This window comes from Equus przewalskii, chromosome 24 (assembly GCF_037783145.1).
Source record: "Equus przewalskii isolate Varuska chromosome 24, EquPr2, whole genome shotgun sequence".
NCBI lineage: Eukaryota > Metazoa > Chordata > Mammalia > Perissodactyla > Equidae > Equus > Equus przewalskii.
In genome coordinates, this window is record NC_091854.1 from 25,364,515 (window position 1) to 25,382,785 (window position 18,271).

At 35.4% G+C, this 18,271-nt stretch overlaps 1 protein-coding gene across 2 annotated transcripts in view; it reads left to right on the top strand.

Moving 5' to 3' along the window:
- Positions 1 to 18,271, top strand: part of NEGR1 (neuronal growth regulator 1) — an 817,887-nt gene that overhangs the window by 470,408 nt on the left and 329,208 nt on the right. For both annotated transcript variants that reach the window (XM_070592298.1, XM_070592297.1), the window contains exon 3: positions 5,830 to 5,955. In XM_070592298.1, coding sequence (XP_070448399.1) covers positions 5,830 to 5,955 — 126 coding nt within the window. The remainder of the gene's footprint in view (positions 1 to 5,829; positions 5,956 to 18,271) is intronic.

Sequence of the window (18,271 nt, forward strand, 5' to 3'; positions counted from 1 at the left end):
ATTTTCACCATTATATCATTCTTGCAGTGGTATGAAATTCTATGGGAAATATTCATTAAGAAGTCAAAGAAATATTAGCTCAGCACATAAAAGAACAATAAACAAATAATTGTTGAATATCCCGAATGTGTCAGCCTTCTTCTAGGTGCTGATGACAAGCTGTGGAACAAAGTAAACAAGGTCCCCACTCGAGGCCTTTACTTGTGTTCTGTGAAGAGGAGACAGACAGTAAACAAGTAAAGAAATAAATACCAATGACAACAGCAGACTGTAAGGAATACCATGACCAAGAAACTACAAGAAGAGGAAGAATGATGGGGACACACGGTTGTGGGTGCAAATGCTTATTTCAACGACACGTGTGTAGAAAAAATCTGTCTTGCTTTAAGATGATCAGTCATCAGTAACACAACGCTTTAAGATGAAATTTTAAGCTTTTAACGTTAACTGAGAAATTCGATGTCCGTGTTTCTTCTTTGTGATAGGTTTTTGGGGTGGAGGAAGTCACTTTGGAGAGGTGAGTCAAGCAGTACACCAAAGAGATGGAATCATTTTTGTTTTTATTTCTTGTTTGGCCTAGTGAACATGCTTGGGGAACAAGTCTAGTGATTGTGTGGGTAATTCAAATAGATATATTAAAACCTTTAAGCATTTTTAGTAATGAGCGTATAGCTTCAGAGAATTAATAGGAAGACACACAGTGTACTTGCCTAGAAAACACTGCTGTGATTTTTACACCCTGACTAAGGAAGCAGGTGGTCTTTGTACCCAGAATATTGCGGGTCCTAGCAGCCTAAAAAATGCCTCCAAATGGATTTGTATGTGCTGTGGTCTTTCAGGTACACTTACAACTTAAGAACTTGATGGGGCATTTAATTGATTCCAATGAGCCAATGCACTTTCCAGATTCAAATCGTCCATGTCTTGTTTTTACAGTTAAGATAACCGTCAAATACATCCTCTAAAGATTTTCAGTATTATGTGTGACCCGACCTCACATCTCATACAACTTAATATAGGTGTGAACTCCATTCCATTTATTGTTTCTGAAAATCATCTGCACAGACTTTTAATAGGATAAAACGCTGTGCTCATATGATTCCTGTGACATACAGATTAGTCACCCTTAGGTTGACTTCTCAAATTTTTAATGGTTGTGTTCCAGACTACCAGATGAATTCTTGGAAGAAATTTAAGTTAACTCTGTGAAGGTTGCTCATTAAACAAACAAAAACTTATTTATACAGATCAGAAAATACGTACAAGTGAAAAAAAAAAAACAAAATACAAGGCCACACACAAACTTAATTGTACAACATAATGCTAATGGTGAGGAATAATCCAAAATGGTTAGCTGTGTGGAAATCATTAGTATTTGGTTTGAATATGTATTCTAAGATTTTCCTTACTGATGCTGCTCCACACCCTACCTGAGGACACTGATAGACAATGCAAATGAGGGAAGGCAGTTGGGGCAGGTCAGATGGCATAATTTTTGATGAAGATGAAATCAACAAGTGATTTAAATTACCTTTAGGGAATCTAAATCTATAGATACATCTAAATGTGCATCATCCCTCACCATGACATCAACTGATTAGGAGTTGAGGACAAGGTACTAAGTAGTAATTAAATTTGAGGCTCATGAATAATAAGAGGTAAAGCAGGTTATTAATTTGAGGGTCCAAGAGTGATTTCTTTAAATGTATACGAGAATTTTTGAAAACATTTGACTCCAACACAACCTTTAAATCCACTTTCAATCTCTGTTGTTTGGAAAGCTACCAGAGTTCTTCAGCCTCTTTAATTGGTGATACACAGCAGTAAATTAGGCACACAGTTGAAAAGTCTCATATATCCCCAATTAGGGTCCCAATAGGAGAGAGAGATTCTGTGATTTAATATGAAGTCTAGAACTTCTACCTTTCATTGTTTTTATTTATGGTGTCATGATGATGATAGTGATAATAATGTTATAATAATTATTTCCTATGAATTAAACAAATTTACACTTAGAGGAATGACTTATTTCTGTATTACTCTGCTCTAGGTCATAAAAACTTAAAAAATGTGCACAAGAATTCAACATACTCGTTAAAATCCATAGTTTTAATGACTTAAAAATTATTGAATTGATTGAACACATTTGCTCTTTTTTAAACAAATTATTTTTAAGTTAAATTTCTAAATGAAAAGGGTTTGAGGGAGTTTGAAATAAGGTATGTAGAAAAGGAACACACATCTAGGATAGTAAGTTAAGTTATTCAAACTCTCCTCATTTTTCTGTTTTTCTCTGCAAGTGCATAGATATTGGGCATACCATAAGACATGCTGCTGTGTCATTCAGAAAGCTCAATAGAGTCCTTCCCACCTGTGTGCGTGCGTCATTATACACAAACTGTAACCCAAGGACAGCCAACAGAACTGGATGGTCTTAAGGTTCTTGAGACATCACCATTCTTTCCTGCTCCTGGCAACTCAAGTGGAAGCCTCCTTTCTCTCTTCCTTTTTCCCTTAGCTTGATGCTTCCTGGAATCATTCCAAACCCTTTCCCAGTACCATACCTTATTCTGGAGGCAGAGCTGACTATACCTCCATTTCCATGGCCCTACATTGAGGTTATTAATGGTTTTTTTTTTCTCTTACAAATGGTACCACGTTGAATAACTTTGCGCAGAAACTATCCTACGTTGTTCACTTTAAAAGAAAACAAAATTAATATCTGCTGATTTGAACCCAGAAGGCATACCTATTAGACATGTGTTACTCATGTAAAATGGGAATGGAAAATATTTGTCTTCTCTTAGTTACTTACCTATCTGCCTCTCTCTTTTTTTTTTAAAGATTTTATTTTATTTGATTTTATTATTTTTTTTCCTTTTTCTCCCCAAAGCCCTCCAGTACATAGTTGTATATTCTTCATTGTGGGTCCTTCTAGTTATGGCATGTGAGACGCTGCCTCAGCATGGTCTGATGAGCAGTGCCATGTCCGCGCCCAGGATTCGAACCAACGAAACACTGGGCCACCTGCAGCAGAGTGAGCGAACTTAACCACTCAGCCACAGGGCCAGCCCCTCTGCCTCTCTCTTTTAATTTTAACTTCCTTGAGGGCAAGGATTGTGCTTTGAAATTTTTGCATTTCCTATGAGTCCAGAATTATTCCTTCCATAATCCTCAGTAAAGTTTGAAGTCTTAAACTGAATATGCAATGCCTTTGAATATTCACCAAAGCAACACCTGTTTTTGCCTCCACAAGCTACAGTGCATGTGGCAGATTTCGTTGGCCCTCTCCACACACAGCATCTGCTGCCAACAGGTGATGCATTCTGGGGAGAAGAGCCTTGCCATAGGGATTTTCTCTTACTAACATCCTTTTTCCAGATGTTTCTTCCCTGTAGCATATCCTGAATTATGAGGCCCCAGGAGGCGATTGCAATCACTGAGATGACATGTCACACCTGGAATTCAACACTCATTCCCCACCATACAATTTCCCATGGTTAAATGTCAAATCTAAGTTTATTGCTAAGGGACTTGGTTGATTCTCTGTGAATTCAAATATTGTGCTTAATATTATTTTACCACTCATGTTTACCACTTTAAATATATATAGATGCATAAAGATGAAACTAAACTATATTAAGATCAGATGGAATTGACAAAATAATTTAATTTAGAGGATAGAATGCATGGTCTTATGGCACTCCATCATTTCTCTTAGATATACACACCCAGTCCAATGTTGAATCAGTTATATATTTGAAATATATTAATAAACCAGCCAGACTAGACTGATCTCTGTGCACTGTCTTCTATATAAAAGAAGAGAGCACTATATAAGTTTTTTTTAATAGTAAGCTTTGGTTTAAACATATCTGTGTATGTGTATATGTATATACATGCATACACGTGTATATATATATATATATTTCATCGTTTCCTATGTCAAACCTACGCCTACATCCACAGACCCAAATGCTATTTTTATTTAATGTTGTGAGTTTATTTTTATTAACTCTCCTATTCACCAGTAAGTCATGCATATTTTTCTCTACTTTCCTCCTAGGGTATTTTAATGTCTTTATTTCTGTTCTGTTTCAGTTAAGCTAAAAAAAGAATCTTCTGTTTGGAATGGTTTATTTTTTCTTATTTGCCTGAGAAGAGCTCGCTGAAGAGTTTAATGATAATATGTTTTAAATGCCAATTAAAGTATGTCATTTAGAAACAGTTACAATGGTATATCACTTAGGAATAAGCCTTTTCCTCAGTCATAGCAACAGTTACATATAATTGAATACTTTATATTTGTAATCAAATCATCCTAGATTTTCTTGTAGCAGAGTTTTGGTTCCATTAAAAAATCAAAGATGATATTCGAAGTATGGATAATTTAATTTATCCTTATGACAGATTTTAGTTACTGTTCTTTTAAATAACTGTGAAAACATATCTCTTGCATAAAGAAACCCTAAGAATGGAACAATTAAAAGAATTCCAGTCAAAACGCATATTTTTCTAATAATTATCAAGGTGTCTAATTGCCATTTATTTAGTTTTGACCAGGAACTTCAACATACTATAATTTTTATATAGTAAACCAAAACTTGTGGCACAGGCCAGTCATATACCATACGGAAATGATGCTCCCAGAGCTATTTTAAGGCATGGTAAAGAGCAGTACTGAAATTAGATTCAGACACTATACACGTGTTTTAAAACATCTAATAAGAATAGCTAACAATAATGCCAGGTGCTTTTCTAAGTCCTTTGACAAATAATCAGTTATGTAATCCTCACAGCAGCTCTATGGGGTTTGTGCTATTCCTGTCTCCAGCTTTCGGGTGAAGACACTGAGGCTGAGAGAGAGAAAGTAACTTGCCCCAGACAACACAGCTAACCAGTGGAGAACACAGGGTTCATATCCATGCTGTTAAGGATTGAATGAGACCATTTGGTCTTTGAGAGAATATGGACATTTTCATCCTCGAAGTTAATTTACGGATTTTCCTATCCAGCATTCCCAAAGTGTATTCCATGATCACTAATTTTATCAAATGCTCTGTGACAAAAGCTCCTACAGTCTAATACACCAGAAAAAAACCACAATACAATTATTTTCCTTTTCATTCTTGGAGATTTATAGTCTAAAAAGCCATAAAAAACGTTCTAAGAAATCCCAAAGTGAAGAGATCTCTTTCAACCAGTGGTTTCCAGTCATCATTAACAGGAAAACTCATATTGAACACACCTTTCACAGCCCTTAGAATTTGTGGTCCTTAGAACATAAATATTGAGAAAGTCCAGCCCTGCTATTTGGCAGGAAGAAAATTGAGGCCCCGAATGTCTTTGTGACCCTGAAATCTTACATCCCAATTCTGTGTATGTTTTACCTCACTCAGCGATTAGATCAGCATGTAGGCATGGCTCCTCTGCTATTTTAAGTTTCTTCAGATTTCCATTTTTATTTAATCATTTCAACAGGAGAACCATCATTATAGTGAGGATACATGGGTGAAACAGACAGATGGCTATATCCTAGTTTACTTAAGGCAAAGTAGTCACAATAAAAATCCAAGCAATATTCAAACTATTTGTTATCAAATAGTCCATTTATCCTGAAATAGTTAATGGCTGAAAATTATAGAAAATAAAAACAATCAACAAAGAGAAAACTCCAGGAGAGTCCTGAGGATCTGGAGAATCTATTTTTTAGATGATGACCATAGGCCATAATTACATTTCACCACCACGGCTTTATTGCATGGTATCATGGAGTTTAACAGAATTTTATATATTTCTTTCTGACCACTGCACGTTTTGCCATTTCAGTTCCTCCGAAGATATATGACATCTCAAGTGATATGACCATCAATGAAGGAACCAATGTCACCCTCACTTGTTTGGCCACTGGGAAACCAGAGCCTTCCATTTCTTGGCGGCACATCTCCCCATCAGGTAAAGCAGAAATACATCTGTGTTGTTTGTGCTGTTCAATATTCTCCTGTAACCTCATCTGTTCAGAACTGAAGACTCAACTTATGTTTGTACATCTTTTTCATGAGGTAGGCAGGATGCATATTGTTACACTTATTCTTTACGTCTAAAGGCATTGTGCTTCACAAAAGTTAAATGAACATTTTCTGTCAGAGCCCAGAATAGAACCTATGTCTCTTGATTCCTAGTCAAGGTTATTTTCACTTTAGTATCCTGGATAATCACAAATCAACAGACAAAAGGCTCCAGTGGAAATATCGCAAGAGAAATATCTTCATTTAAATGTGTAAGGCTTTTCTTCAATTGGCATTCACATGTTAATAGGCCAGCATGAGCTGCTAAGGTAATCAGGGAGAATGAAATTATACAAATTATGAGGTTGATGGGTCTAATTTCAAAGTGCAGTTCAGAATCAAGGGTTTGGCAGTGAGAATTAAATTTTAACTGATGAAGGATCTAAAAACCCAAGAGTTCCAGTAACTTGTACAAGATCACATAGGTGAAATTAAGGAATATGACATGTTTATGGATTTCTGGTGCTTTTGCTACAGTGCACATCCTCCTAAAGAGATTAAGTCACCTTTAGGAAGTTGGGGATAATCATTATCAAAACAGATTTTCACAGGCACATTTTTAACAGAATCATCAATTTGTGTAAATTTTAAATATTTGAACTACATAGTTTTGGGTATACCATGGAAGTAAGAGAGGTGCTTTTAATGACTAGAACCCCCCCAACCACTTCAGATGAATTAAATTTGATGTGATTTGTTTTGTATTTTTGGTGGAAATGGCACCAAGAAGGCTAGAGGGATGAAACTGCTTTTAAAGAAATCAGAAGGCACATTTTATGTAGGCGTAGAAAGAGTACAACTGGAACATCTATTTTATCCGCTAATGCTTTCTTTCATATCCCTTATCCTTAAATGTCTTTCAGTTTCCTCATTTATGCAGTGAGTCTAATGAGACTTACTCACATTATATGCTTAGTATTACTATTAATGTGAGAAAAAATCAATATAACAGCAGTATACACTTATATAATATGCATTATGGCCCCTATAATATTTCTGAAGCATGAGGGTGCTCTTGACTGCCAGCACTTCACTCTCTGGAGCAGCTACGGAATCATAAAACTGGTGTGTGAGCACTGAATCCATGGAAGGCTCTGCATGGGGTGTAGGAGAGGCAAAGTGGACTAGGAGTTAGTACACACATGGTCCTCTCAACTTCTCTCTTCAGCAGCCCAGCCAATGCTCGGGCAAATCTCTTAGCCTCAGTCACCTTCAGCTAGTTTCCTACTTTCCGAAAATCGAATGATTGAAAAACCCCTGGCTATTGTGAGTCTCAAAAAAGTTAATAGACATAAATATGCTTTAATAAGTATAGGTGATATGCAAATATAAGCTGAGTCTTAATCATCTTTCCAGGGATTTAAATCTGATATGGCAATATAATTTTTGTAAGAATGAAGCACATAATCTCCATCTTCTTATAATTTAAGATTAATATTTTGGACTTACCTCTCCTGCTTTGCAATGCTTGTTATTATGCATATTCTTCTTTTTTAAGTGCTTGGGTACATTTCAGTTTAATTAAATAGCACGAATGTTGGTTAGTGAAGTTATTAGGATAAGGATAATGGATAACATCATGAAGCTGAAAGAAGACAGATTGAGTTTATAAGTTAAACTGTGCATAGATTTGTTTTTCTGATCCTACCATACAGAGCAAATGAATAAAATTAGCATAAATATTAACTATTATCCAGTGAATAGCTAGACATGGCTGATATTTTTATAAATGCTTCCAATAATTTCAAATTATAATTTGTTAATGATCTATATTCAAATGCACAGCACTGTGGAGTTACTGCTTTGTGTCACATGTCTGGTAATTCTATTACCGTCCTTCAGCTTATATGTTTATGCTTTTAAACATATGTTTAAAAGCAAAATTATAAACTTAATTGATCCGTCTATATTTTACCTAAGAAATATCAATATTGTGCATATTCTTCTCTTTTCTTTTGCTATATCAGGAAAGAAAATGTGTCTCAAAACAGCAATCATTGTGTGAACAATGTTTAATGTTACAAACAGATATAGATATACTTCCTGTCAGTATTAGAAGCAATGGCTAGTTTTTGTACATATGTGATTTGTTTAGAATTTTTTACCGGTACCTTTGGTAATCTTGCTGACTCATTCATGATCTATTCAAGTTTTAAACGTCGATAAAAAATGGCTGGTCATAGGATGATAGCTCCACAGAGCTTCTCCCTAATCTACCGAAAAATAGGTTGAATTCAACCACATGGCAAACATCACCTGAGTCTGTTGGAGTTGACTTTCCACTTGTGTACTCAGTGTACTTTCCCTGAAAACATCTTTCTTGAGAAATTTCTGGGTATATGAGTTTCCTTAAAGTTCACTCGTACTAATGATTTCTTTCTGTATTTTTCATTCTGTATTTGGGAATTGTTTTCAAACTGATGTTAAAAACTGTTACAGGAATAATACAAAGAACATCCCATATCCTTTACTCAGTTTCATTCATCATTTTTCATGTTAGTTTCAACATTTGCTGTGTATAGAGCATATAAAAATATATATATATATATGTTTTTTTCACTGAATCATTTGAGGACAACTTGCATACATCATGCCCTTTTCTCCCTAGTTATTTCAGTGGACATTTCTAAAGAAAAAGGACATTCTCTTATATAAGCACAGTGCAGTTTTCAACTTTTGTACATTTAACATTATATCATACTTTTATCACATTACTGTACATATTCCAATTGTGTGAACTGGTCTGATAGTGTTTTTTTTAGAATTCTTTTCCCTCTAGTAGAGAAGCCAAGCATTGTATTTGGTTGTCATATCACTTTAGTCCTCTTTAGTCTGGAGACTAATTCCGTAGTCTTCCTTTGTCATTATTGAACATTGACATTTTTCAACAATGAACATACCTCTTTTTTTAAAGTAGAGTATTTTTTCATTAGGGGTTTAACTCATGTTTTCTTAGAATTAGATTCCAGTGATGCCCATGTGGGACTAAACAAGTGAAGTTGTAGCTTTCCCAGGAAATGATACCCAGAGGCACAGGGTATCCATCTGTCCCTCATTTGATGTTAATTTTAATTACCCAATCCAGTTATCTGATTTCTGCCTTGTATAGTTCATTTTCCTTCCTCATGCACCAATAAGCAGTAGGAAGAGATTTCAAGACCGTAATATGCAAATACCTGCTGCTTAAACTTACCCTTAGATTTGGCATGATCACTGATACTATTGTGAACCAATCTTTACTCTGATTACAAAATGCTGATTTTTCTATCTTCAGCAATCCTTCTCCTTTTACCAGTTAGCACTTGGCATCCTACCATAAACAAGGACTTCCCTTTCCCCTATTTGTTATTTATTTATTTGTTTGTTTATCTGTATATTTATTATGGCAGAAAGACTCACGGGTTTCCAACTTTTTATAATTGTTTATAATTCATTACTGTCTTTAATTATTTTGATGCTCACATTGTTCCTGATTTGGTGAGTGGGGGTTACTTCATTCTGACTCCTGTGTTCTTATGATATGCCCCTACCATTTTTTTTTTTTAGCACTTTCATACTTTCTGGCCTGACAAAATATGCAAGACTTATCTTGTGTCATTCCTGTCCCATCTCTGGAGTCAACCATTTTACTTTACTTCAAATGATTAGATGTTGTACACTTGGAGTTAAAACCATTACTGGCTTAAAATATATAACTCTGTTGATCTGCCTTATAGTAAAATTGTCAGAGACTCAGAGATCTAGGGTGCTTCCTATGATATTTTCTCAAGCACTGCACCTTAAATAACTTCAGTGCAAGGGATGGATCATATTTCATTTGGTTTTGTCTAACAAGCCTAGAACAGGGCCTGGAGCCTGGTGCGTCTACAAATGGGGCTTATAGAATTAATAGTAAAATATATTTATATCAAGGAAAATATAAAGAGGCAATTGTTTTATCACTAGAGATTTAAATAGGTTTATACATCTTAATTTACAGGAGATCTTACTGCTTTAACTAGACTGGTTCCTTATCTACTTAGAAAATTTTCAAGATTTTCTCAAAGTTCCTGATATAAGGTGTATGATTCCCTTCTTTCCTACCAGTAATTTCTTAGGCATCAGACTGTGCCAGTATAGCACAGTGATCAAGATCGTGAACTTTGATGTCAGTCAGAACTGGGTTTGAGACCCAGCTCTTTCTCGTACAAACTATAAGATCTTAGACAAAATTAACTCCTTTAAACTTCAAATACAAATGGCAATAATAATTGTACCCAATTCACAGAACTGTTATAAGGATTAAACGGAATAGTATAGAGCATTGATCAGAGTTCATTACTTGTGGTAAATACTCTATATTATTAGTCATTAATTTACTACTGAAATTGTGTTTGAATTTTTGACCGAGTAAAATCTTCAACCCTGTTTCTGAAGTTGAAGGGTTTATTTCCAGCTCTTGAATGCAGTTCACATAGCTGCTCTCAAATAAGGATCTCACAAAGCTAAAACTCGCTTAAAACTTCTAGAGAACATTAAGTTTACGCAAGGCATCTGATTTTGAATATAAAGACGAAATTCTTAATCACACATCATTGTATTGATAAATCTAGATCCAGTCAGAAAAAAAACACAGGAAAAGTTAAAAGGTAAATTTTAAAACGATAGATTACAGATAACAAATATGGAGACATTTTGAACACTTCTGTCAAATTTCCACTTATTATTCATTGCTGTTTATCTGAAGCTCTGTTCCCTAGTTCATTCCTATTCTTTGATATCTGGAATCTCCGGGGAATTCTACTCTGCTGGTGTTTATTAGCTGACAGATTTTTTTTTGACTCTGAAGCTAAAATATGAGCATAAACACAAGGTTGTATGTCTCAGATTCTTTTTTGGTCTAATTTCCATATGCTTAGTGCCTTTTGACAGGGTATTCTCACCCAATTATCCATAGGAGTCAAGACCATATTGCCTAACACAAGATAAAGACTGTTCAGTTAAGTAGCCTTTGTCCTGTTATGTTCTTGGATTGCCTCCATCCCTTCCCATTTGTCAGGTCCTCATTCCATTAAATGTCTTCTTTCTCCCTACATCTTTAATCTCTTCCTCTCTGTTGAATCCATCCAGCCCACATTTAGACAGTCTCAGGTCGCTCTTTTCTGAAATCAGTCCCTTGGGGCTGATCACTTTTGTTTAATCAACAACATTGAGCACTTATAACGGAGACCACAAGCAAGTGGCCTGAGATATAGGAATAGAACCAGAAAGCCAGATTTCAAGAAACCAAAAGATGAAAAATTTTCCTGGAGCAGTGAGTGGTGGACAATGTCAATCAGGTCAGATAAGTTAAGACCCGAATAATTACCTTTGGGTTAGGTAGTTTGGTGATCGCTGTGGCAGTTCAGCGGCATAATGGACCAGAAACCCAATTGTGGAGGATTAAAGAGCAAATAAGAAGTAAAGAACTTACATGTGGAGGCAAAATGCAACTTCCAGTTAGTCATGATGGACATTTGGTTTCTCTACTTTTATATGTGTTATTTCTTCTATTGAGTATCCTTTGTCCCTTTATACGATTGGGAAACTCCTGCTCATCCTTCAACTTTTTATGAAGCTATTGCTGAGCATCCTAGGAAAAATTGGGTGCTTCTTATTCCACAGTCGCATAGTATCTTCTTTCATGCTACGATGGTAAAGTTAGGTAGTTGTAATAGAAACCATATGGCCCACAAAACCGAAACTATATACTATCTGATCTTTGCAGAAAAAGTTTGCTGACCGCTACATTAGATATTTTAAAAGTGATTTTAGTTCTAAATTTTATTTCCCAGTTTTAAGACATACAGATGTAGCACATTAAAGTTAATTTTTTTTTTTTTTTTTACAGATTGGCACCTGAGCTAACAACTTGCCAATCTTTTGTTTTTCCCTCCCCAAATCCCCCCCAGTAGGCAGTTGTATACTTTTAGTTGAGGGTCCTTCTCATTGTGGCATGTGGGACACTGCCTCAACATGGCCTGATGAGCAGTGCCATGTCCGCGCCCAGGATCCGAACCAGCAAAACCCTGGGCCGCCAAAGCGGAGTGCGCGAACTTAACCACTCGGCCACGGGGCGAGCCCTGACATTAAAGTTTTTATAATCTTTCAAGAGAATTAAATACAGTCTTAAGACAGAAAATGATAATTACTAATTATCATAAAAAATAGAAGGCTGTAAAAAATGAAAATTAGTATCTAAAAACCATGTACACTGCTGAGTACTGTTTAAAATAATTCTGAGAAGAGTTCAAGTCATCACAGGAACAAACTAGAAAGTAGGAACAAACTACTAGAAACTTTCTGTTAGTGCTCTTGATTTCATTGTCATTCCCCTTTTGTGAAACAAAGTCTTCTTTGAAATGTTTGAGTGCTGGGCCAACACATGGGGTGATGTGATGAAGAGGCTCTGTGTGTACTTCTTGCAAGCTGGCAGCCTGTCGCCCAAACACTATAAATCTTTAAGTCTTTTTTCAGGTTCGTAATCCTGACACTGTGCTTTGCTTCTTAATGCCAGGAAGAAAAATTCAGTAAAACCAGCAATTTATGCTGATGACGCTTCAACAATAACAGATTTTCAGATTACAAACTATGGTTCTAGTTCCACTGTAGAGCTGTATTCTATGTGGAGCTTTTATGAATTTCCATAAGGGCTTTACATAATGGATAATTATATAAAGAATGAATCTACATAATGATGGCAAGTTAAACTTCTACCATAAGATTGCACACCAATAATTTATAGATGTAGTTAAAATTGCCTTTTTGTTCTCAGTGTTTTCCTTATAATTTTAACTTTCATTTGTCTGTTTCTGAAGTCTCTCTACTTCTATCCAGTTGGTGGTGGAGTATGCAGAATTGTGTCTATTCCGAACTCTTAATGCCTATTATTTGAAAATAAAAAACAAGACAGTTTTCACTATTTTAAGGCACATATAAGGCTAAGCAGTGGGCCTGATGATATGATGAATCAATATAAAAAATAATTCACTATTCTCAGAGGAAAGTCCTTACCCATATAGAACAGAAAACAGGAATCCATCAAGCATTTCAAAGCATTTCATATAAGATTGCTTTTTTATTTTTTTTCCCCCTATGGAACTTCATTTTCCCAGAGAACTGGGCATTAGAAAAAAAAAAAAAAAGACACACACACAACACTCTAGGTTATGTCTCCCCTTAGTGGACTGAATTTGGGGATAACGGTTGGCATTATACTGTTTATACTTTAGGAATTAGATTTTTCTAGAGCCTTTTGCCTGAGCAATTTCAATGTCACAATACGTGTATTAGGGAAAGGTATTACATAAATGGTTATGTCTAAACAAGTTAGGGGCTTATTTAAAGGTTAGCATCTTAGAAAATGCAGCTTTTACTTTGGTTGTAAATTCCATGCTAATTCAAGCTGAAATGGGACTCCGTTAGTAAAATTTGTATTCATAATATTGAAATGGATCCTATAAGGATCCAGAAAGAGCACCAGTAGGTACTGTGAAAGTTTAAATGAGCCCAATAATGCTTACATTAAGTATTATTTATTGGGCATTTAGTATGTCCCAGGCACTGTTCTAACATGTGTTAGGTGAGCGTATGTTAACTACTTTACATGTGAAGTATTATGACTTCTTGTACCACATTCCTGAAGAAAAGACCATACTTTTCATTTGAACCCAGGCTGTACTGATTATGTGAACCCTGGCAGTCAATGAGGATACAATTTTCCTGTAAACGTAAGATCATATCCATCAAGGCTACATTTTTGCAGAAACAAGGCCTACTAGAATTTTAGTGCTGTTCCTAGATTATTACTAATATATATAAGTAAGAAAAAGAAAATATGTTAATAATGATTTCTTTTGAAATGAAGACTCAAAGTGTTCTTGACAGTTATAGACAAGAGCATATGGTTGGCTTGCGCTAAATTATTTTTAGAGAAGTTATGACCTCTAGTATAAAAGAACACTATATCTATTTTTCCTTACTCAAAATGAGTATATTGTTACTGAATTTTAATTATACTCCAGCTTGTTTTAAAGTTATACTTTTCTTGATTAACTTGACTATAATTAGGAATAATCATCACTAATGAAAAATTGGAATGATTTTGATGCTCTTGGATTACAGATCAGTAAAACTATGGTAAATACTTTTAATTTCTCTCACTTTTTGTGTGCTGTTTCTTTAAGATCCATGATTCAGGCAAATATAGCTACATAGTAAGTACTCAATAAATATTTGTTAAATGACACAATATTTTAGAATACTATAAAGTCTTTACGTGATTAACAAATTTATATTAACTGATTAGTGTTTTAAAAATTAATATGCCTAATCATAATTACTTTCATTTATAACCTTTGTAAATAGATCATTCCCCAAAGAGAAAAGCTAATAACATTTTTATATGTAGTTATCAAACTCCTATTAACCAAGGCAATATAGCATAGTGCTTAAAAGGACATGGGCAGTACTGGTACCACTTGGTTTCAAATTCATACTCTGCCATTCACCACATGCGTTAACTTGGGCAAATTTCTTAAGCTCTCTGTGCCTCAGTTTCTTCATATGCAAAATGAGCTGATAATAGTAATTTCACAAGGCTGCAGTATGAAGGAGATATTACAAGTTAAAAGTTTAAAGAATACCCAGGCAAAACTGAGTTCCAGATTCTTAGCTGTTATTATTAAAATTGTTCTTATGGTTTATCTTTACATGAAAGTTGCTTGAAGGCAGATAATAAAAGATGGTGATGATAAGTACCTTGTTCTTATGTGGTAAAAAATCAGATAAATGCAATGTAGTGATTACATCACTAAACTAGTGAGATATTATTTCGTATTTAGTCGTTTCTACATAGAAAACAGAAGAGGGATTGTTTAGTGATTATTTATGGATTGTTACTACCAGAAAGACTCCTAGAAACAAAAGTTTGAATTATTTATTGGGATTCTAGTAAATGGTGGATGATGAGGGGAAGACAAAAAGCAATGTTTTGGAGGAGGGACACATTTGTTTTCTTTAGTTCCCTTCTGTGCTGTAGGAAAAAAAAGTCTGTAAAAATAAGGAACAAAAGAAAAGAGTCTTCACATAGCTACATATTCCTGAGGGGCTGCCCTCTCTGAGATTTCTGTGTGATTCCCAACCTGAGCAGCGCCAGGTAAGGGGTACAAAGGATACTGTGACCAGGAGACCATGAATAATGGTGCCCTGTTTTTCTCTTTATTATGACTATTATTATCATCATCTATAAATTCTCTAATCCTAGTTTACTGTGCAACTCAATTTCAGCCTGTTAAAGATTCCAAAAATTTTATGGATATCTTCTGTCAGAAGGCAGTACTGACACCCTCTATGAAAACATTACAAAGGGGATTCTGTCTTCAGAGAAGAGGATCAACACTCATGAAAGGTCTCCTAGTATAATGCATAAGGAAAATGTCTTATGAAATGTCAAGAAACTAATTTTTCCAGGCTGACAAAAGAGGCAAAATGCAACATTTACTGCATGTAAACTTTGTATGTAAACTTTGCTTGAGAGATTGAAACTTAAAAAAACTACATTTATTGCGTATTTTTTGTCTAGCTAAGGTTATGTTTAATTGTAATCTTCAGAAGTTTATAGAGTATATTCTTGCATAAATTTACAAATTAATAATAAGCCATATTAAAGTCTTGAAAACTTGTCTTCAGAGTGTACAGATTATGGAGTTCATTAAAATAGCTTTTTTTATTTAGGAGTTTTTTTTCACCGTCCTTGTTAGCCAGATTTTTTTTAATGTTTCCTTTTGCATTAGGTTTGAATTTGATCCAGTAGCAGCTGCATTGTTTCTGGCCAGTGCTGAAGCTCTGAAGATGTATTATACTCATGCATCATCATAGCATTGTCATTCTGACGATATATTAGTGTAATACATCTTCAGAGCCCTCAAATGAGAAGCTGTCTGGAAGGAATGGGGCGAGGAGCAAATTCAATTCAATTACAGGACAAAAGAACCAGCTGAAGAGAAGGAGAGCACTCTCAGAGCAAGACTCTCGGTGGAGTTGATTACCACCGGGGATTTCATGGGAGTGTATTCCATTTTTCCTTTTGTGACATGACAAGGAATAATTATGGATTTTCAACACACATCTGTAAAGATAAAATGGCTTCTCAACCCTGTGTTTGAATTAGTAGAGGCCTGATGGTTTTTGGGGAGGCATTTAATTGATTTTTGGAAAAAGCATATAAGCATTGCTATTCATTTAATATATAAACCTAAAGTTTACAGTTAGCTTGCAGATTGGTTTATTAAAATGTGATAAGTGTAAAGGAATGTTTATCTTTCAAATAAAGTCTTAGTTGGCAAGCTTTAAATTTCACACGTAAGTAAAGACAGACAGTAGCAGACTGAAAATGATCAGCAGGCAACAAATGGGAAACTAACAACTCTTTCAGGCCATCTCCTGATCATTTCCACTAGATTGGACTGTCTGGAGTGATCAATAAATCTTATTGCTAGGGTAAATTTTTCTTGGATGTCTCTCATGTGTTAAAAAAGCAGGAAGAATCTTAATTTCATCATAGTACAAATGCATTTTAAAGCATTTGGGTTTAAAGCATTCAATCTGTCTTACATGTTTGCAAAAATAGTTTGCTTAAGTAAAAACTCCCTAACTCATTAGGTAATGGTTATATTGTGAATATTTCTTTTATATCTATTTCCTTCAAAAATCATCTATCAAACACTTTTGTGTCAAATGGTTTGCTAAACATTGAGTATACAGATGTAAGAGGAAAAAATACAACTACTACCTTCAAGGAGTTTACAGTCTTGTTGGGAGAGGTGTGGGTGAAGAGGGAAACAATGACACAAAGACTATGAATACAGCAATAGGGCATCTCTGAGAGGTTACCTTCTAGAATGAGCCTTGGAGTCGAAGGAAGTGAGGCTGCTGTGTGAAGCAGTGCTGTCCCTTCTAAGTGGAGAGCACAGCACTTGTAAATGCTCGAAGGCAGGAAAGAAGATGGTGTGTTCTAAAGCTGAAGTCAGTGGGCCTGGAACAAGCTGAGAAAAGAGCAAGAGTGGCTTAAGGTGAGGTTGGAGAAGATTAGCTAAGGGTGGTCAAATCAATTTGGGATTGTAGGCCATGGTGAGAGTAGACATTTTTTTCCTTAATGCAAAAGGAAGCCTTGGGGAGTCTTTGAACACAGGGGCGACATAATTTAATTTTAACATATAGAAGTTTGTGGTGCTATGTAAAGAATGAATAGCAGGAAGCCTGAAGCAAAAGCAGGGAAGCAGTTTAGGAAACCACTGTAGTAGATGAGGTGAGAGATGATGTTGACTTCAACAAGGGTGATGGCAGTGGGTATGAAGAGAAGTGAGTGAATTCCATATTACACAGGTAAAACCAAAGACTGAGAGATGGGAGATGGGGAATTCCTCGTAGCTTTCTGGCTTCATTAATTTGGAGGATTGGCATGTCATTAACTGAGATGAGGCAACCCAGGAGAGAAGTATATTTTGAAGAAAAGTCAAGATTTCTACTTTGGCCATGTTAAGTTATGAGGAATATTAGACATCCAAATGGAAAAATGTCGGTGAATAACTGGATATAGGAGGCTTGATCTCAAGGAAGAGGCCAGGACAAGAAATAAGACTTAGAGTCATGAGTTTAAGTCTGTCCTAAAAAGGCAAAACAGACAGACGGAAGAAGTTTCCATGACCACTGGCTGAAGATTTGGAAGACAAGAGAGAAAAAGAGACTTAGAAAGAGTTGCTAGTGTGACAGATGAAGACTTAGGAGAGGAGAGCTCAGAGCGGTTGTTTAACGAGAAAGAGATCTAATGAATTGAAATGCAGTAAGAGGTAGAATAAGATACATACAGAAAAGTACCTATTGGGTTTGGTAATATGGAAGTCATTTTTGACCTTGATAAAAGCCATTTCAGTGACTGCGGGAGCCGAAGCCAGACTGGGTGGGTTAAATAGGGAATGCAAGTCGGGAGTGGTGAACAAGTGGAGAAAACTTGTCTCTTTCAAGAAATTTTGTGGTGACAGGGAAAAGAAATGGGATGTTTGCTGGACCATTGTGTCAGTTTCAAGAGAGGGATGCTTCTTTAAGAGAAGGAGAATAATATAACAAACCCAATGTACTATCACCTAGCTTCAACAATTATCAATCCATGGCTAATTTTGTTTGTC